Genomic DNA, 20,367 nt, shown 5'->3' on the forward strand with positions numbered 1-20,367 from the left:
AAGGTCCAGTAATGGCTGAAGAATTGCAACATTTACCTGGCGCTAACTCCACAGATAGCAATACTGGGTGATTTCAAAAGTCATAGTCAATCGATCAAAAATATTATAATAATTTTAGCAAACATTTTTATTTTTTATTTTGCACTCTGTAGAAACTATTAGAATACAGTTGAAATAGATGGGAGGGGTTGAATGGACCTGAATGGTGGGACTAAAAACAACAAGATAACTCATGTAAAATATACTGTCCGTAAAATGTGTATAGGTTCAGAACTTTTGTGAAACAGCACAGTTAAAAATATATGGCAAATAGAAATTAAACTGGATGGACATCAGAAATAGAAATAGAGGTTGAGTGTAGAGAAATACTATTGTAAAATAGATTGTCCGTAAAATGTATATAGTATGTATAATCGGGAAGTAGAAGGCTATGTTTTGATGTTCATTAGTTTACTCCAAATAGGGGAAGGGTGGTAGGATAAGTGGAAAATAATAAAGGAAAATACACTTTAAAAAGATATGTATACCATACCAGTCCAAGGTTTGGACACACCTACAGTATTCATTCAAGGGTTTTTCTTTACATTGTAGAATAATAGTGAAGACATCAAAACTATGAAATAACACATATGGAATGATGTAGTAACCAAAAAAGTGTTAAACAAATCAAAATATATTTTATATTTCAGATTCTTCAAAGTAGCCACCCTTTGCCTTGATGACAGCTTTGCACTCGCTTGGCATTCTCTCAACCAGCTTCATGAGGTAGTCATCTGGAATGCATTTCGATTAACAGGTGTGCCTTGTTAAAAGTAAATTTACAGTATTTCTTTCCATCTTAATGCGTTTGAGCCAATCCGTTGTGTTGTGACAAGGTAGGGGTGGTATACAGAAGATAGCCCTATTTGAAGATAGCCCTGTTTGGTAAGAGACCAAGTCCATTATGGCAAGAACAGCTCAAATAAGCAAAGAGTAACAACAGTCAATCAATACTTTAAGACATGAAGGTCAGTCAATCCGGAAAATGCCAAGAACTTATACAATTTTGGTGGGGTAGGTTCCTTGTTCCTTGTCAGTCATTTGCTTATTGGTGAAATCAGCATTCAGACAATATCTTTAAGTAAGTCAATCAAAACTTTTATTAATGCAATTGCAGACAGAAGTTGACAACGGGAACATAGCACGCATGTTTCCGAGTAAGTTCTTCAAAATAGGAAAGGTCCAAGTTGCTTTAATATGCTTGCAGTCAACCCCTAGCGATGAAACTGCCTACGTCAACACCTTCTACTCATGAGACCAAGCCCATGCATATACATTTATACAAACTTGCAGGAGAGAACAATAGTTCCAGTGTTTTCTACGGGCTCAGCAGTAATTTTCCACTCCCGTGTGGCTTACAGTGGTATGTCTGACTTGTCTCTTATCTCTCCTTCACTCCCCTGCAGGGTTCTGTGTCTATGAATCTCTTTTAGCCTTGAGGTGCTTTCTCACAGACACCCTGTTTTGACTGCAATAACTCACACATCTCTCAGACCGTTTCGTATAAGAGGTAGAGACTAGAAAAGAACTGTGGAACAATATTAAACCTTATAATGCATATATATTGCTAATCTGTAGTCCAGGACCCTATAAATGTAGTGGGGGAGGGGTCTTATAGCCCTTGCCCCTTCTATTAATACAACATATGCATAATCAATTATTATACTACATCAATCATTTGGTGCAGCCCCTATCATGAACCCATCAATTTCTTCAAGTGCAGTCGCAAAAACAATCAAAACCATTTTTTCCCCTTTTTTTAATACAAATGTTAACATTTTTCTTCCACTTTGACATTACAGTGTATTTTGTGTAGATCGTTAACAAAAACAAATGACAATTAAATCTATTTTAATCACAATTTGTAACACAACAAAATGTGGGAAGAGTCTAGGGGTATAAATACTTTCTGAAGGCACTTTACATATAAACACCAAATAGTACAAATAGTCTTCATCAGAATTCAAAAAATTACGATTTGCTAAAATCTGCCTAGAACTGTATGTGGTTCCTCTCTTCTACTTGTAAATCCATGAGGGTCTTTCACTCTTTGGCATCAGCAATTCCCCCTGGAGTGATGGCGAAAGTGGCCTCGTTCTCAGGCATATCAGGACTGCAGGAGGTCATGGAAAATAATTAAGCTATGAGGGGGGAGATCTTTCTCCATAAGCAAGAAAAATCATATTCGACCACTTCTTTACAAGGGGGGTTGTTACTACTAAGGAATAATGAGAACAACATATATTGAGTGAGTGAACTTTCAGACTAATTACCTGTCAAATATCTTGGCAATTCTCAACTCTCCGCGTCCTTTCCTCAAGCTGATTCGTGTGGTGGACGCATGCGCCAGGATGTGCCCTCCAATCGGCTTCTTGGGATCAGCTTGGAACCTGACAGAGACAAGAGAAACCCTCTGATCAGAACTCCAGGCCAAAACCTGTTAGAACTTTAGCCGAGTGAGTTGCTGACTTTCCGTTTAATTTCAAACCAATCCCTATTTCCTACATCTAGTTACAGTCACTTACGACATCCCAGCTCCAGGGTCTGCAGTCATCTGGTTGGTGACAAACACTGCAACGTTGTACTCTAGGGAGAGGAGAGCAGAATACATGAATATCAATATGTCTATATCAATGAAAGGTTTACGCAAAAGTCAAGACTTTTTCTGCCAGTTATTCTGCTGCAGACTTAAATGCATAGTTTGCATATACGTCTGCAAGAGAAGTCGCCAGACCTTCAGAGATCTTCTGCAGACGGGAGAGCATCTGGGCCAGCTTCTGCTGTCTCTCTGCCAGCTCCCCTCGGCCAGAGAAATCTACCCGGAACAGAGCCATGATGGAGTCTATGATCTGAAGGGAGAAAGGGAAAAGACGTAGAGACACAAGACATTCTAAATGTGTATAAAACATAATAATGCATTATACCTGTCGGCATTAATTAAAGTGTTAACGAAAGACAGGTACAGTGATGGAAGTTGACAATATGAAAATATAACTATCACAAAACAAAAGTGACATTGATTATCTTTTCTTTTCATTACTACCAGAAGTTTGAAGACACCACCCTCCTCGTGGAATTTGGCCGCCACAAAATCCAACAGCTCCATCTGGTGTTCACCTGAAGTTGAAACCCAATTATGTATACAGTACAAATGCCTAATCGTCTGATGTCATAACTACCAGTTAGGAAACACAGCAGTCAGCTTCAAATGTACACATTATTTTTTTAAATAGAAACAGACTCAAAATGTATACTTAACTAAATGTATACTCACTGTAGAGCCCTCAGTCCCGCTTTAAATGCCTTAGATAGCTCTTTTGTCCCACCCCACACACATGCAGAGACCTCACCTGGCTTAACTGGTGCCTCCGGAGACGAAACCTCTCTCATCGTCACTCAACGCCTAGGTTTACCTCCACTGTACTCACATCCTCCATACCATTGTCTGTACATTATGCCCTGAATCTATTCTACCACGCCCAGAAATCTGCTCCTTTTATTCTGTCACCAACACACTAGACGACCAGTTCTTATAGCCTTTAGCAGTACCCTTATCCTACACCTCCTCTGTTCCTCTGGTTATGTAGAGGTTAACCCAGGCTCTGTAGCCCCCAGTTCCACTCCTATTCCCCAGGCGCTATCATTTGTTGAATTCTGTAACCGTAAAAGCCTTGGTTTCATGCATGTTAACATCAGAAGCCTCCTCCCTAAGTTTGTTTTATTCACTGCTTTAGCACACTCCACTAACACTGATGTCCTAGCCATGTCTGAATCCTGGCATAGGAAGGCTCCCAAATTTTTGAAATTTCCATTCCCAACTACAACATTTTCCGCCAAGATAGAACTGCCAAACGGGGTGGAGTTGCAATCTACTGCAGAGATAACCTGCAGAGTTATGTTATGCTATCCAGGTCTGTGCCCAAACAGTTCAAGCTTCTACTTTTAAAAATCCACCTTTCCAGAAATAAGTCTCTCACTGTTGCTGCGTGTTATAGACCACCCTCAGCCCCCATCTGTGCCCTAGACACCATATGTGAATTAATTGCCCCCCATTTATCTTCAGAGTTTGTACTGTTAGGTAACTTAAACTGGGATATGCTTAACACCCCGGCCGTCCTACAATCTAAGCTAGATGCCCTCAATCTCACATAAATTATCAAGGAACCTACCAGGTACAACCCTAAATCCGTAAACACGGGCACCCTCATAGATATCATCCGGACTACCCTACCCTCTAAATACACCTCTGCTGTCTTCAACCAGGATCTCAGCGATCACTGCCTCATTGCCTGCGTCCGTAATGGGTCCACGGTCAAACGACCACCCCTCATCACTGTCAAACGCTCCCTAAAACACTTCAGCGAGCAGGCCTTTCTAATCGACCTGGCCCGGCTATCCTGGAAGAATATTGACCTCATTCCGTCAGTAGAGGATGCCTGGTTATTATTTTAAAGTGCTTTCCTTACCATCTTAAATAAGCATGCATCATTCAAAAAATGTAGAACTAAGAACAGATATAGCCCTTGGTTCACTCCAGAATCGACTGCCCTTGACCTTCACAAAAACATCCTGTGGCGTACTACATTAGCATCGAATAGCCCCCGCGATATGCAACTTTTCAGGGAAGTTAGGAACCAATACACACAGGTAGTTAGGAAAGCAAAGACTGGCTTTTTCAAACAGAAATTTGCATCCTGTAGCACAAACTCCCAAAAGTTCTGGGACACTGTAAAGTCCATGGAGAATAAGAGCTCCTCCTCCCAGCTGCCCACTGCACTGAGGCTAGGAAACACTGTCCCCACGATAAATCTATGATAATCGAGAATTTCAATAAGCATTTTTCTACGGCTGGCAATGCTGTCCACCTGGCTATCCCTACCCTGGTCAACAGCTCTGCACCCCCCACAGCAATTTGCCCAAGCCTCCCCATTTCTCCTTCACCCAAATCCAGATAGCTGATGTTCTGAAAGAGATGCAAAATCTGGAACCCTACAAATCAGCTCCATGAAACCGTCTGGACCCTCTCTTTCTAAAATTATCCGCCGCAATTGTTATTATAACCCCTATTACTAGCCTGTTCAACCGCTCTTTCGTATCGTCTGAGATCCCTAAAGATTGGAAAGCTGCCGCGATCATCCCCCTCTTCAAAGGGGGAGACACTCTTGACCCACACTGTTACAGACCTATATCTATCCTATCCTGCCTTTCTAAAGTCTTCGAAAGCCAAGTTAAACAGATCACCGACCATTTCGAATCCCACCATACCTTCTCCGCTATGCAATCTGGTTTCCGAGCTGGTCATGGGTGCACCTCAGCCACGCTCAAGGTCCTAAACGATATCATAACCGCCATCGATAACAAACAATACTGTGCAGCCGTATTCATCGACCTGGCCAAGGCTTTCGACTCTGTCAATCACCGCATTCTTATCAGCAGACTCAACAGCCTTGGTTTCTCAAATTACTGCCTCGCCTGGTTCACCAACTACTTCTCAGATAGAGTTCAGTGTGTCAAATCGGAGGGCCTGTTGTCCGGACCTTTGGAAGTCTCTATGGGGGTGCCACAGGGTTCAATTCTCGGGCCGACTCTTTTCTCTGTATACATCAATGATGTCGCTTTTGCTGCTGATGATTCTCTGATCCACCTCTACGCAGACAACGCCATTCTGTATACTTCTGGCCCTTCTTTAGACACTGTGTTAACTTCTCTGGGATATGTGGGACGCTAACGTCCCACTTGGCCAAAAGCCAGAGAAAATGCAGAGCGCCATATTCAAATAAATTACTATAAAAATCAAACTTTCATTAAATCACACATGAAAGATACCAAATGAAAGCTACACTTGTTGTGAATCCAGCCAACATGTCAGAATTCAAATAGGCTTTTTGGCAAAAGCAAACGATGCTATTTTCTGAGTTAGCACCATTGTAAACAAAGAGAGATAGGCATATTTCAACCCTGCAGGTGCGACACAAAACGCAGAAATAAAAATATAATTCATGCCTTACCTTTGACGAGCTTCTGTTGTTGGCACTCCAATATGTCCCATAAACATCATAAATGGTCCTTTTGTTCGATTAATTCCGTCGATATATATCCAAAATGTCCATTTATTTGGCGCGTTTGATCCAGAAAAACCCTGGTTCCAACTCGTGAAACATGACTACAAAATATCTCGAAAGTTACCTGTAAACTTTGCCAAAACATTTCAAACTACTTTTGTAATACAACTTTAGGTATTTTTTTACGTAAATAATCGATAAAATTGACGACGGGATGATCTGTGTTCAATACAGGATTAAAACAATCTGTAGCATGCTTTCTGGTCACGCGCCTCTATCTAACAGTACACAACAAGTGACCCTGATTCAAAATGGCCGTACTTCTTCATTACACAAAGGAAAAACCCTCAGCCAATTTCTAAAGACTGTTGACATCCAGTGGAAGCGGTATGAACTGCAAGAAGGTCAATTAGAAATCTGTATTCCCAATGAAAATCCATTGAAAAGAGTGACCTCAAAAAGAAAATCTGAATGGTTTGTCCTAGGGGTTTCACCTGCTAAATAAGTTATGTTATATTCACAGACATGATTCAAACCGTTTTAGAAACTTCAGAGTGTTTTCTATCCAAATCTACTAACAATATGCATATCTTATCTTCTGGGGATGAGTAACTGGCAGTTGAATTTGTTATGCTTCTCATCCAAACGTGAAAATACTGCCCCCTATCCTAGAGAAGTTAACAAACCTCTAGACGAGCTTCAATGCCATACAACACTCCTTCCGTGGCCTCCAACTGCTCTTAAATGCAAGTAAAACTAAATACATGCTCTTCAACCAATTGCTGGCCGCTCCCGCCCGCCCGTCTAGCATCACTACTCTGGACGGTTCTGACTTAGAATATGTGGACAACTACAAATACAGTTGGAGTCGGATGTTTACATACACTTAAGTTAGTCATTAAAACAAATGTTTCAACCACTCCACAAATTTCTTGTTAACAAACTATAGTTTTGGGAAGTTGGTTAGGACATCTACTTTGTGCATGACAAGTCATTTTTCCATCAATTGTTGACAGACAGATTATTTCACTGTATCACAATTCCAGTGGGTCAGAAGTTTACATACACTAAGTTAACTGTGCCTTTAAACAGCTTCCAGAAATTCCAGAAAATGATGTCATGGCTTTAGAAGCTTCTGATAGGCTAATTGACATCATTTGAGTCAATTGGAGGTGTACCTGTGGATGTATTTCAAGGCCTACCTTCCATCTCAGTGCTTGACATCATGGGAAAATCAAAAGAAATCAGCCAAAACCTCAGAAACAAATTGTAGACCTCCAAAAGTCTGGTTCATCCTTGGGAGCAATTTCCAAACACCTGAAGGTACCACGTTCATCTGAACAAACAATAGTACGCAAGTATAAATACCAAGGGACCACGCAGCCATCATACCGCTCAAAAAGGAGACGCATTCTGTCTCCTAGAGTTGAACGTACTTTGTGCAAATCAATCCCAGAACAACAGCAAAGGACCCTGTGAAGATGCTGGAGGAAACAGGTACAAAAGTATCTATATCCACAGTAAAACAAGTCCTATATTGACATAACCTGAAAGGCCACTCAGCAAGGAAGAAGCCACTGCTCCAAAACCGCCATAAAAAAGCCAGACTACGGTTTGCAACTGCAAATGGGGACAAAGATCGTATTTTTTGGAGAAATGTCCTCTGGTCTGATGAAACAAAAATAGAACCGTTTGGCCATAATGACCATCGTTATGCTTGGAGGAAAAAGGGGTATTCTTGCTAGCCGAAGAACACCATCCCAACCTTGAAGCACTGGGGTGGCAGCATCATGTCGTGGGGGTGCTTTTCTGCAGGAGGGACTGGTGTACTTCACAAAATACATGGCATCATGAGGAAAGAAAATTATGTGGATATATTGAAGCAACATCAAGACATCAGTCAGGAAGTTAAAGCTTGGTCTCAAATGGGTCTTCCAAATGGACAATGACCTCAAGCATACTTCCAAAGTTGTGGCAAAATGGCTTAAGGACAACAAAGTCAAGGTATTGGAGAGGCCATCACAAAGCCCTGACCTCAATCCTATAGAAACTTTGTGGGCAGAACTGAAAAAGCGTGTGCGAGCAAGGAGGCCTACAAACCTGACTCAGTTATAGCAGCTCTGTCAGGAGGAATGGGCCAAAATTCACCCAACTTACTGTGGAAAGCTTGTGGAAGGCTACCTGAAACATTTGACCCAAGTTAAACAATTTAAAGGCAATGCTACCAAATACTAATTGAGTGTATGTGAACTTCTGAACCACTGGTAATGTGATGAAAGAAATATAAGCTGAAATAAATAAATCTCTCTCCTATTATTCTGACATTTCACATTCTTAAAATAAGGTGGTGATCCTAACTGACCTAAGACAGGTAATTTTTACTAGGATTAAATGTCAGGAATTCAGAAAAACTGAGTTTAAATGTATTTGGCTAAGGTGTATGTAAACTTCTTACTTCAACTGTAACAAGGTGTCTGGTTAGACTGTAAACTCTCCTTCCAGACTCACATTAAGCATCTCCAATCCAAAATTAAATCTAGAATCAGCTTCCTATTTCACAACAAAGCATCCTTCACTCATGCTGCTAAACATACCCTCGTAAAACTGACCATCCTACCGATCCTTCGGCGATGTATTTTACAAAATAGCCTCCAACACTCTACTCAGCAATTTGGATGTAGTCTATCACAGTGCCATCCGTTTTGTCACCAAAGCCCCATACACTACCCACCACTGCGACCTTTATGCTCTCGTTGGATGGCCCTCGCTTCATATTCGTCGCCAAACCCACTGGCTCCAGGTCATCTATAAGTCTTTGCTAGGTAAAGCCTCGCCTTATCTCAGCTCACTGGTCACCATAGCAGCACCCACACGTAACATGTGCTCCAGCAGGTATATTTCACTGGTCATCCCCAAAGACAACTCCTTCTTTGCCTGCCTTTCCTTCCAGTTCTCTGCTGCCTGGAACTGGAACGAATTGCAAAAATCACTGAAGCTGGAGTCTTATATCTCCCTCACTAACTTTAAGCATCAGCTGTCAGAGCAGCTTACCAATCATTGCACCTGTACACAGCCCATCTGTAAATAGCCCACCCAACTACCTCATCCTCATATTGTTATTTATTTTTTTGCTCCTTTGCACTCCAATATCTCAACTTGCGCATTCATCTTCTGCACATCTATCACTCCAGTGTTTAATTGCTAAATTTGAATGTTTTCGCCAGTATGGCCTATTTATTGCCTTACCTCCCTAATCTTACTACATTTGCACACACTGTATATAGATTTTTATATTGTGTTTGATATACGTTTGTTTATTCCATGTGTAACTCTGTGTTTGTGTCGCACTGCTTTGCTTTATCTTGGCCAGGTCGCAGTTGTAAATGAGAACTTGTTCTCAACTGGCCTGCCTGGTTAATAAAGGTGAAATTAAAAAAATAAAAATAAAATGTATATCTAAGATTGTGACTGCTTTCCTCAGACAATATGTTCTCAGGTTTAGGCAGTAATGATGAGAGAGGTACTGTTTAATGACTAAGTTAGATGTCTTACTGGTGTAGGCTCGGGCGTATAACACATTGTCCAGCACAGCATCATGGTCGACATTGAACCTGTCTGCTATGTCCTTCAGTCTGTCTGGACGACTAGAGGGTCACATTAGGTTAAGGAAAACATAGGATTTCGTAAGAGACTAATGGTTGAGTCGTGAATAAAAACACTGATACTTATGACCCAATATCCTCAGAAATACTTGCAAAGGTACAGGTGATTTCCCAGCTAACAACAAATGTTCTCACAACTTTAGAGAATGTTCCCTTAAGAGGCTCATTAACTAACGTTTTCATGGGAATGTTTCTGTGATGTGCAGGGAATGTTTCGAAGACACCATTCCCTTAATGTTAAATAGAACTTACCCAGAACGTGGTTACCATGTTCTCAGAACTTAAGATACTAATGTTCTAGATACAATTCATGGGAACGTTGCAAGAACATTCATGTGTCCAGTTTCTGTAGGTTAAAATAAAATTCCATCAACGTCCCACCAAACATACACAGAACATGGTTGTCATGTTCTCAGAATATACAGTACCAGTCAAAAGTTGACACACCTACAATTTTTTTTATTTCGACTATTCTCTACATTGTAGAATAATAGTGGACATCAAAACTATGAAATAACACATATAGTAATGATGTAGTAACCAAAAAAGTGTTAAACTAATCAAACTATATTTTATATTTGAGATTCTTCAAAGTAGCCACCCTTTGCCTTGATAACAGCTTTGCACACAATACCCCATAATGACAAAGCGAAAACAGGTTTTGAGAATTTTTTGCAAATGTATTTAAAAAAATGGATTGGAGTCCACCTGTGGTAAATTCAATTGATTGGACATGATTTGGAAAGGCACACACCTGTCAATTAAACGTCTCATAGTTGTCAGTGCATGTCAGAGCAAAAACCAAGACACGAGGTCGAAGGAATTGTCCGTAGAACTCAAGAGGCAGGATTGTGTCGAGGCACAGATCTGAGGAAGGGTACAAAAAATGTCTGCAGCATTGAAGGTCCCCAAGAACACAGTGGCCTCCGTCATTCTTAAATAAAATAAGTTTGGAACCACCAAGACTCTCCCTAGAGCTGGCCGCCCGGCCAAACTGAGAAATCGGAGAAGGGCTTTGGTCAGGGAGGTGACCAAGAACCCGATGGTCACTCTGATAGAGCTCCAGAGTTCTTCTGTGGAGATGGGAGAACCTTCCACAAGGACAACCATCTCTGCAGCACTCCACCAATCAGTCCTTTAGGGTAGAGTGGGGAGATGGAAGTCACTCCTCAGTAAAAGGCACATGACAGCCCGCTTGTAGTTTTCAATGAGACCATGCAAAAACAAGATTCTCTGGTCTAATGAAACCAAGATTGAACTATTTGGTCTGAATGCCAAGCGTCACATGTGGAGGAAACCTGGCACCATCCCTACGGTGAAGCATGGTGGTGACACCATCATGCTGTGGGGATGTTTTTCAGCAGCAGAGACTGGGTGACTAGTCAGGATCGAGGGAAAGATGAACGGAGCAAAGTACAGAGAGATCCTTGATGAAAACCTGCTCCAGAGTGCTCAGGACCTCAGACTGCGGCGAAGGTTCACATTCCAACAGGACAACGACCCTAAGCACACAGCCAAGACAACGCAGGAGTGGCTTCAGGACAAGTCTCTGAATGTCCTCGAGTGGCCCAGCCAGAGCCCGGACTTGAACCCGATCGAACATCTCTAGAGAGACCTGAAAATAGCTTTGCATCGACGCTCCCCATTCAGCCTGACAGAGTTTGAAATGATCTGCAGACAAGAATGGAAGAAACTCCTCAAATACAGGTGTGCCGAGCTTGTAGTGTCATACCCAAGAAGACTCAAGGCTCTGTAATCGCTGCCAAAGGTGCTTCAACAACTGAGTAATGGGTCTAAATACTTATGTAAATGCGATTTTTTGTGTTTTTTAAAATAAATTTTACCCCCTTTTCGTGGTATCCAATTGCTAACAATTACTATCTTGTCTCATCGCTACAACTCCCGTACGGGCTCGGGAGAGATGAAGGTCGAAAGCCATGCGTCCTCCGAAACACAACCCAACCAAGCAGCACTGCTTCTTAACACAGCGCACCTCCAACCCGGAAGCCAGCCGCACCAATGTGTCGGAGGACACACCGTGCACCTGGCTCCCTTGGTTAGCGCGCACTGCGCCCTTACCGCCACAGGAGTCGCTGGTGCGCGATGAGACAAGGATATCCCTACCGGCCAAACCCTCCCTAACCCGGACGACGCTAGGCCAATTGTGCGTCGCCCCACGGACCTCCCGGTCGCGGCCGGCTGCGACAGAGCCTGGGCGCGAACCCAGAGTCTCTGGTGGCGCAGCTGGCGCTGCGATGCAGTGCGTTAGGCCACTGCGCCACCCGGGAGGCCGTAAATGTGATATTTAAGGTTTTTATTTGTAATAAATTTGCTTTGTCACTATAGGGTATTGTATGTAGATTGTTTTTGAATACTTTCCGAATGCACTGTATCTTAGCTACCGTAGTGTTCACTTTGCAGGCTGACTAGCATCTATTGAGTTGCAATAGCTTGGTTGCCCAAATCAACTGGAAGTATCTACAAAACAAGTTTTGAAGCCACATAATCGAAAAGGCTACATCTAATATTTTTTCCTAAAATTAATGTTCACGTTTCACAAATTATTATTTGGATTCAAATGATTTGATTCACCGCGGTTGAACCCAATCCCAACTTATACAATCGTTAAGTGAGTTGTTTGTTTCGTCAAAAAATAATTGTTTCAATTAATCATATGAATCGCTCCCAAAAAGTTTTGCAATTTTGTATGGCCTTATTTGCGAGTGTCGGTGGAAACTTTTTGGGGACATGACTAAAATAATAACACTTGCTAATAATAGCTTAACCGTTAACTAAAGGGTACAATATATTATTCATCTGGCTACCTAGTTATTCGTCTGTTCTCCATCATACTTTATAGGCCCGTCTACCTGCTGCTGCAATGTCCGACTGTCTCTCTCTCCTTGAGCAACGGCCCACTCATCTCGCACATATGCAGGTGATGCGCACAAACACAGATGTGCTTAAGTGACAAACCTATCCTGGCTGATGTGTTGATTTATATATATGATAAAATATTTTTTAAATGTGCATAAATTAATACCATTAACAGAAATCATGAAATGAATGTCCATGACTTTTCCTCAACTTTTCTGGTTTTATAATTTTCTAAAACTGTTTAGGTCTGAAAAAAATAACATTTCAATATTCCATGACTTTCCAGAGTTTTCATGACCATATGAACCCTGTCTGTGTATGTTTGATGTGACACTGATGGAATATTCTCCTAACCCTCAGAAAACTGGACACATGAATGTTCTTGAACCTTCCCATAAAACGAGTCTACAATATTAATATTCTGAGAACATTGTAACTACGTTCTAGATCAATTCTGCTCGACTTTAACTGAATGTTCACCTAACTTTAACACCAACACAGAATATATACGGGTAACATTACAAAAACGTTCTCTCTCCCTGAATTATTACATGGGTTTATATTGATGCAAATCTGGCTTTATAGATTAGAGCTCAGATAAATTTGGATACAAGGTGTTCTCTGTGTCGATGAAGATGACTTTTCCTCCTGTGTAGCCGTCCTCTCCAGGAAGCTGGGCTGTGACTGAAGAACAACAGAGACAAGGTCTAAATGAAAAGAACCAACCATGGAAGAATATCTATAAATTTCAGAAAACTGACTTCCAGGACTGGAAAATCTGGGACTACAGAAAAAACCCTCAGCCATTCACTTACCACATAGTGTATGAGAGAGCTGGGTCTTGCCTGTCCGAAACTCTGAGGGATAAAAACTGTACTGTTAAAGTGTGACAAAAACATGTTTTATATTTGACCCAGGTCGGGTCTTATACATCATGAGCATGAGATTAATCATATCTTTGACTGAGGGACACACAGTCAGAAACAGAGCTCACCTCCAAATGCCTCAGTGATTGCCATGCTCTCCATACCTCCCCCAAGTAGTTTACTGCAGAGCAGACCGACAGATGAAGAGGAAAAATAGGAGTACTGTATTATACCGTAATATGACTCAGGAAAATGTATTAATATGAAAGGTTGAGCATGTTGGGGCGAATCTTAACTCAAACTCCAGGCTTCCAGTCATGACGTGGAACACTTGTTTCCTCTTCGCACTATATTCAAATGCTGTCAGGAAACCATTGGTCTACAATGAACACAAGAGCAAATGAAAACATGTCAACTGAAGTTTATTTGATTCATGTCTTCCATACCTCATCCCCAAACCAAATCTTTAGGGACTTGACAATTAAACTAATCATGAGACACCAAAGTCCTCTATGCTGAAGGTGACTCAGCTGAGTCTCTCACCAGAATTTTCCCAGCAGCCTCTTTGATCTTGTCCACCTTTGCTTCTGAAAGACCCTTGATGTTACACAGGGCTCTGCGTGTGGTCATCTGGATCCCCTTTACTGTGCAGATACCCACAGACTTTAGCTTCTTTAAATCTGCCATGTTCTGAATGGATGGATGTAGGGTGGGATGGAAGGGGGGAGAGAAAGGGGTGGTGGTGGGAGAGAATAGAAGAAGTTTTTTTTTTTTTTTTTTACTTATTAGCTTTGAGGTTTAATCTTGAGTTTATCTACCAACTGACCTATGACGAAGTTTCTATATACACTCAAGGGTCAGGGCAGACTACTTTCCTAGACCTTGGTTTCAGATATACTCACAATTCCATGCTTCTGTAGGGTGTCTATGTCTTGGAAAAATGACTCCTGTGGGTAAAGAACATGACAAAACGTGTTTGAAACCATGTTGAGAAGTAAAATATTCTGCCACTGACTTAGGCTAGATGAAAGTAGTGTAGAAATTGAGCTACCACTACCAAACAATATATTAGCTAGCTATGTTATGAATGATTAACAATGAGTGACAGATAACTTACTAGCTACAACAATCCATTCTACCTGGGGAAAAAATAACATGTACTGTAGCTAGCTAGTAGTAGCTAACGAGAATGCTAGTTTCAAACAAAACTGACAACCACAGCCAGGCTAGCAAGCAAGCTAACATTAGCTAGCTTAGGCAGGTTACCTCATCGTCTTGGTATCCGGCCTCATCCTCCACAACTTGATCCTCGGCGGCTTTCATCTTGATTAGCGCAATGTAGCTACTAGTAGCTCTTGAACTAGATGTTTTTTTTTGTTTCAGCGAGATAGCTGCTAGCTAACGTTATAAGCTACCAGTTAATAAATGGGGCAGGGGAAATAACATTTCTTGCAATGTCAGCAAGCGATCTGTTAGCTACCCAACGTCAGCTATGGCTCCTGAAAGATGTTATCAACATCTACAGAATGAGGTTGCTTCTTTCACTAACTTGACAAACCTGTAAAATGTTGCAACGCTAATGATGACCTTATCAAGTTGAAAAATTACTTGCCACCTGAGATTTCTTATTGAGGTGGCGGGAATGTTTGACGCTCGTGCTGAAAGTTGAGAACTGTCAATCATAAAAGTTACGCTCATGAGATGCTCTCTCATCAGCAACAATCAAGTGAAATGTCAAACTGTACACGCGAGATGCTCTCATGCTCTCCTCAGCAACAATCTTTGGTAGTGACTGATCTTAATGCACAAAAGCCACAGTCAATTTGTAGCATTTATCTGTAAGATACCTGTACTTTACTACAGTATATAAATGTAATGTCTCTGATAGATTATTTACATGTAGGTGACTTTCCTTCTCTAACAAGTTAAACGTAAAGAGGAAATGCGTTACATTTCCCTGCACCCATCTAGCATATATGATAATACAACTTTTTTTCTAATGTCCATTTCGTTGGTGTTTTTATTCCTGCCGTTAGGTTGAACACACAAGACAGAATTTGCTCGTTGCAAAGTTAAGAGAACATACATTCCAAAGTGACAATAGAAAAAAGTAACTGACATTCTCTCAGGCTTGACAGGACTATGTGTACATTGACATAATATCTTTAGAGTTATACAGTATGCAGGGAAAGTGCTGTTTGAATCTTATCAAAATATACTTTTTGTGATGATTTTTTTTTATGGCTTTAATGCCCACAAATGAAACAATGTCTCAAGCGACACGTGACAGACACGTGACATACATACTCTTATCACCAATGCTTTTGCAAAACCAGCAGACACTATAGATCTCAATGACCAGCTGTGATTGTGAATATGACGGAGATATGATGTCAGTCATACCATGATTTTCCCACATACAAGTGGAATGAACATGTTCCCAACCCAAAGGTTTAAACCACAGGTTACAACAGTTTCAAGGCCATATGTAGCTACAGACCAAAATGAAAAGAAAAAAAAATATTCAGACCACACACAAACTATTGGTAACCTCTTATAACCACAATAATTTCCCAATTTCTTCAATTATCCACCTGATCCAAATCCCCTGGAACACATACATATTTATATCGCTATGTATAAAAAAGGAAATTAAGTAAAAACAGTGCTCAGAAGAATGTGCAGAAGTCTCTGCAGGATGTCGAGTAAGAGAGACAGCGAACGGGACATTCGTTATTGCAACACCCATGAAGTGACATCATCCTCCTCTAATCTCCTTAAATGGCCAATCCTGGATGTTGGAAGGAGCACATGTGCTGACCAGATGCAGCTTTATATCCTCTTCTTTGTCTCTCTCTCTCCTTCCAAGCCTCCACTCTCCCTCATTGATTGAAGCGCTAAGGCTGTCGGAGGGACATCGATCACATTTTCACTGGAGCGGGAGGCATCAGCCCTGGCATCCCACCTGACATCCCTGCATTGGGGCCCAACAGGATCTACACAAGGAAGGGGCGTCACAAAAACATTTGTTCATTGACAACATGCAGATCCTAATGAAAGAGTGATTTGCCCAATTCCAAATCCAACCCTTTTCACGTAGATCGAAAAGTATAGGATAGGTATACAGTGAGCACCAAAAGTATTGGGATAGTGACAATTTTGTTGATGTTTTGGCTCTGTACTCCAGCACTTCAGATTTGAAATTATACAATGACTATGAGGTTTAAGTGCATACTGTTATCTTTCATTTGAAGGTATTTACATCCATATTGCAGCACTTTTTGTACATAGCCCCCCCCATTTTAGGGCACCAAATGTATTGGGACAAATTCACTTAAGTGCATTAAAGTAGTCAAAAGTTTAGTATTTGGTAATAAAAAACCTAGCACGCAATGATTACATCAAGCTTGTGACCTTACAACATTGTTGGATGCTTTTGCTGTTTGTTTTGGTTTTGTTTAAGATTATTTTGTGCCCAATAGAAATGAATGGTAAATAAAGTAGTGTCATTGGAGTCACTTTTATTGTAAATAAGAATAGAATGTTTCTAAACAATTCTACATTCATGTGGATGCTACCAGGATGACGAATAATCTTGAATGAATCGTGAATAATGATGAGTGAGAAAGTTAGAGGCATAAATATCATAACCCCCCCCAAACATGCTAACCTCCCATTATTGTAATGGTGAGAGGTTAGCATGTTTTGGTGGTATGATACTAGTGCGTCTAACTTTCTCACTCATCGTTATTATTCACGATTCACTCACTATCCATAATCATGGTGCTGTGTCACGGTCCCAATACTTTTGGAGCTCACTGTAGCTATATGATTATATCTACACCTTGCTGTCTGATATGCTAGACAATTTGTGTGTACTTTTGGCCATATTGCATTTGTTTCTTTAGACATAAACAAGAGCCAAGACCATAATAGTAGGGTCTAAGTTGTGTATTTGGAACTGAACATCGTCTGTCAGTGGGATAGTACAGTACCTGTCTCTGCTGCTGTAGCTGCTGCTGCTCCAGCTGTAGTCTCTCAGTCTCAAACACCACCGGAAGGACCAGGATCATGAACGAGGTAGTGCCCACCCACAGGGCAGCACGGGAGAAACTAAGAAACACAGAGGCAAGAGGGGAGATGGAAAGGTGGGGGTAAAATAACAAACAGACATGGAGAGAGAACTGGAGTAGATAATAAACACAGAGAAGGCCTAACTGATTGTCCTTGGCAAGATCAGGGGCAGGCAGGGAAAACAGTCCTTGGAATACAGAGCTGTTCAGAACTGTGAATGCAATATAGTGCTCCATCCACACACAGCTCCGTCCTCATTGTCTGTGTGTATTGTGAAGATTAGCCCAATAATGGACTAAAGGAGCCTAACGTTAATAGTTATAGTCCAAGGACCTTACATTTTCTGTTTAGAAGCAAATGATCTAATCCACCTAAACGTGAATCGATTTTCAATTGCTATCATATCACATCAAAATAATTTCACAAATGCAAAATATACATTTACTGTTTTAACAGTTGCAGCTGACAGTATTTCTCACGTTTGTGGCGTCCGTCTTCTGTTTGGAGATGCAAATAGCTCATTAGCATAGGTATTTGGACTCTGTCTTCCGTCTGTTTTCCGTAAACAAGTGCTGTAACATGGAAATTTGGCCATGTTGGACCCCTAACCCCATAAAGGTGTAGAAATGTCACCTTTTATTACTATTATTATTATTATTTCTTGTTGATATGAAAGATACTTTCCTTATGTTTACAAAACCATACCACAAGTGATGCGTGTTAACATTTCGGGCAAGCGTCGGCGCTCTTTACAAAACTACCCCAGACACTATCGTCAATAGGCACTAAAGGTAGTTAGCGTCTATGAATGGGGTAGATGAAGATCTAAAACGAGAGGTCTACTCTAAGGCTGCTGATACATCCAGAGCAGCAGCAGCAGTTTTTAGGAGAACATTTACCTGTACAGCTTCTTGGCCACAGTGACTGAGCCCGATGCGGTCACCTCAGCCGCAGAGCGCAGTGTATCAGGGAACATCTCAGTCAAGCCCCACAGCCTCTCCAGAATAGTCTCATCCAGCTGAGGGAAGGGAGACACAAGGAAGTTACTACAACACAGATAACATGGTTATTTTAGACCCAATAAAATAATGGAGGTACACTAAATGACCAAAAGTATGAGGATACCTGCTCGTCGAACATCTCATTCCAAAATCATGGGCATTAATATGGAGTTGGTCCCCTCCTTTGCTGCTGTAACAACCTCCACTCTTCCGGGAAGGCTTTCCACTAGGTACACTAGTGTTATGGAAAATTTGTTACAACAGCTCATCCCAAATTCTGCCAACAAACTAGGTAGACAGCCACAAGAGCATTAGTGAGGTCGGGCAATGATGTTGGGCGATTAGTCCTGGCTCGCAGTCGCCGTTCCAATTCATCCCAAAGGTGTTCGATGGGGTTGAGGTCAGGGCTTTGTGCAGGCTAGTCAAGTTGTTCCACAACGATCTCAACAAACCATTTCTGTATGGACCTTGCTTTGCGCACCTGGGCATTGTCATGCTGAAACAGGAAAGGGCCTTCCCCAAACTGTTGCCACAAAGTTGGATACACAGAATCGTCTAGAATGTCATTATAGGCTGTAGCGTTAACATTTCCCTTTGCTGGAACTAAGGGGCCCAGCCCAAACCATGGAAAACAGCCCCAGACCATTATTCCGCCAACCACCAAACTTTACAGTTGGCACTACGCATTCGGGCAGGTAGCGTTCTCCTAGGCATCTGCCAAACCCAGACTCGTCCAGGTAGCGTTCTCCTAGGCATCTGCCAAACCCAGACTCGTCCGTCGGACTGCCAGAAAATATAACGTGATTCATCTCTCCTGAGAATGTTTTTCCACTTCGTCCAATGCCATTGGACGAGGCTGAAATATCCGAATCCACTCATTTGAAGGGGTGTCCACATACTTTTGTATATATAGTGTATAGTAACATGAACTACATTAATTAAATATTTTAATGTCTCAAAAGTAACCAGTTCTGTTGGGGTACTAGTTAGTACTGTAAGCTACAGATTACTGAATGACACATGAGCGTTTTAGACAATTCCTACAAGGTACCCACACCATGGGACATCTGACTTTTTTAATTGAATTACATTTACAATACAGTCAATTACAGTACAGATATGTAAAACAGATATTATAGCTGTACATGTGACAGTTAGATAGCTAGCTACCACGCTAACGTTAGCAAACTAGCTAGCAATTACTCGCATAACGAATGAGCCTGAGTAGCTACAGCTAGCTAGCTAGTTAAATAGGCATACCACTCAAGTGAAACTGTACGTATGATCGTGCATGACAGTTACGGGGTGACATGTGTCAAGTTTCCATTCATCTTTACCTCTTCATCTTCATCAATCTCGCCTTCTGGGGGACGGGTCTCGACTGGGCCCGCAGCCGGTGATAGCTCTTCGATTCCAGCCATGGAAAACTGTTCTCGCGCCGCTTACTAGCCGGTGTGTTTAGCTAATTTAAAATGTACCTCAATTGGTGGAAGGGCAAATCAGTATTTTAATGTTTTATCGTGGAATTATTGCGTTGGCCCCGGCTTGCATAAATGTTGGACCCAGGAGGTGAGCATTGGTCCTGCGACAATCTGAGGTCACTCGGTTAGAAGCTACATGTGCGTTGGATGACGGAAAAAATGGTTACTTGCCTGGCTAGCTAAAATAAATTGCGCCCTCTGTTGTACGAGAGGTCTAATAGTGTGTTTCGGGATTGAACAAAAAACTATAGAAAATAAAATCTGTTATGAAGATCCAGTTTATAGTATTTCTGTATTAGAAATGG

General features: G+C 41.4%; 2 protein-coding genes across 2 annotated transcripts; both read right to left on the reverse strand.

Moving 5' to 3' along the window:
- Positions 1-1,115: 1,115 nt before the first annotated feature.
- On the reverse strand, positions 1,116-15,233 carry dmc1 (DNA meiotic recombinase 1). Its single transcript, XM_055890311.1, has 13 exons — positions 14,773-15,233; positions 14,409-14,453; positions 14,050-14,196; positions 13,803-13,885; positions 13,635-13,687; positions 13,456-13,497; positions 13,252-13,324; positions 9,654-9,745; positions 3,083-3,156; positions 2,774-2,888; positions 2,565-2,625; positions 2,313-2,429; positions 1,116-2,152 (listed from the first exon to the last, which is right to left on the reverse strand). The coding sequence occupies exons 1-13, from the start codon at positions 14,827-14,829 to the stop codon at positions 2,083-2,085; spliced, it is 1,029 nt and encodes a 342-aa protein (XP_055746286.1). The 5' UTR covers positions 14,830-15,233; the 3' UTR covers positions 1,116-2,082.
- A 275-nt stretch (positions 15,234-15,508) lies between these two features.
- Positions 15,509-20,220, reverse strand: tomm22 (translocase of outer mitochondrial membrane 22 homolog (yeast)). Its single transcript, XM_055890313.1, has 4 exons — positions 19,919-20,220; positions 18,480-18,598; positions 17,502-17,619; positions 15,509-16,502 (listed from the first exon to the last, which is right to left on the reverse strand). Exons 1-4 carry the CDS (start codon positions 20,000-20,002, stop codon positions 16,428-16,430), a joined length of 396 nt encoding a protein of 131 aa, XP_055746288.1. The 5' UTR covers positions 20,003-20,220; the 3' UTR covers positions 15,509-16,427.
- Between the last annotated feature and the right edge of the window lie 147 nt (positions 20,221-20,367).

Source organism: Salvelinus fontinalis, chromosome 30 (genome assembly GCF_029448725.1).
Source record: "Salvelinus fontinalis isolate EN_2023a chromosome 30, ASM2944872v1, whole genome shotgun sequence".
Taxonomy (NCBI): Eukaryota; Metazoa; Chordata; class Actinopteri; order Salmoniformes; family Salmonidae; genus Salvelinus; species Salvelinus fontinalis.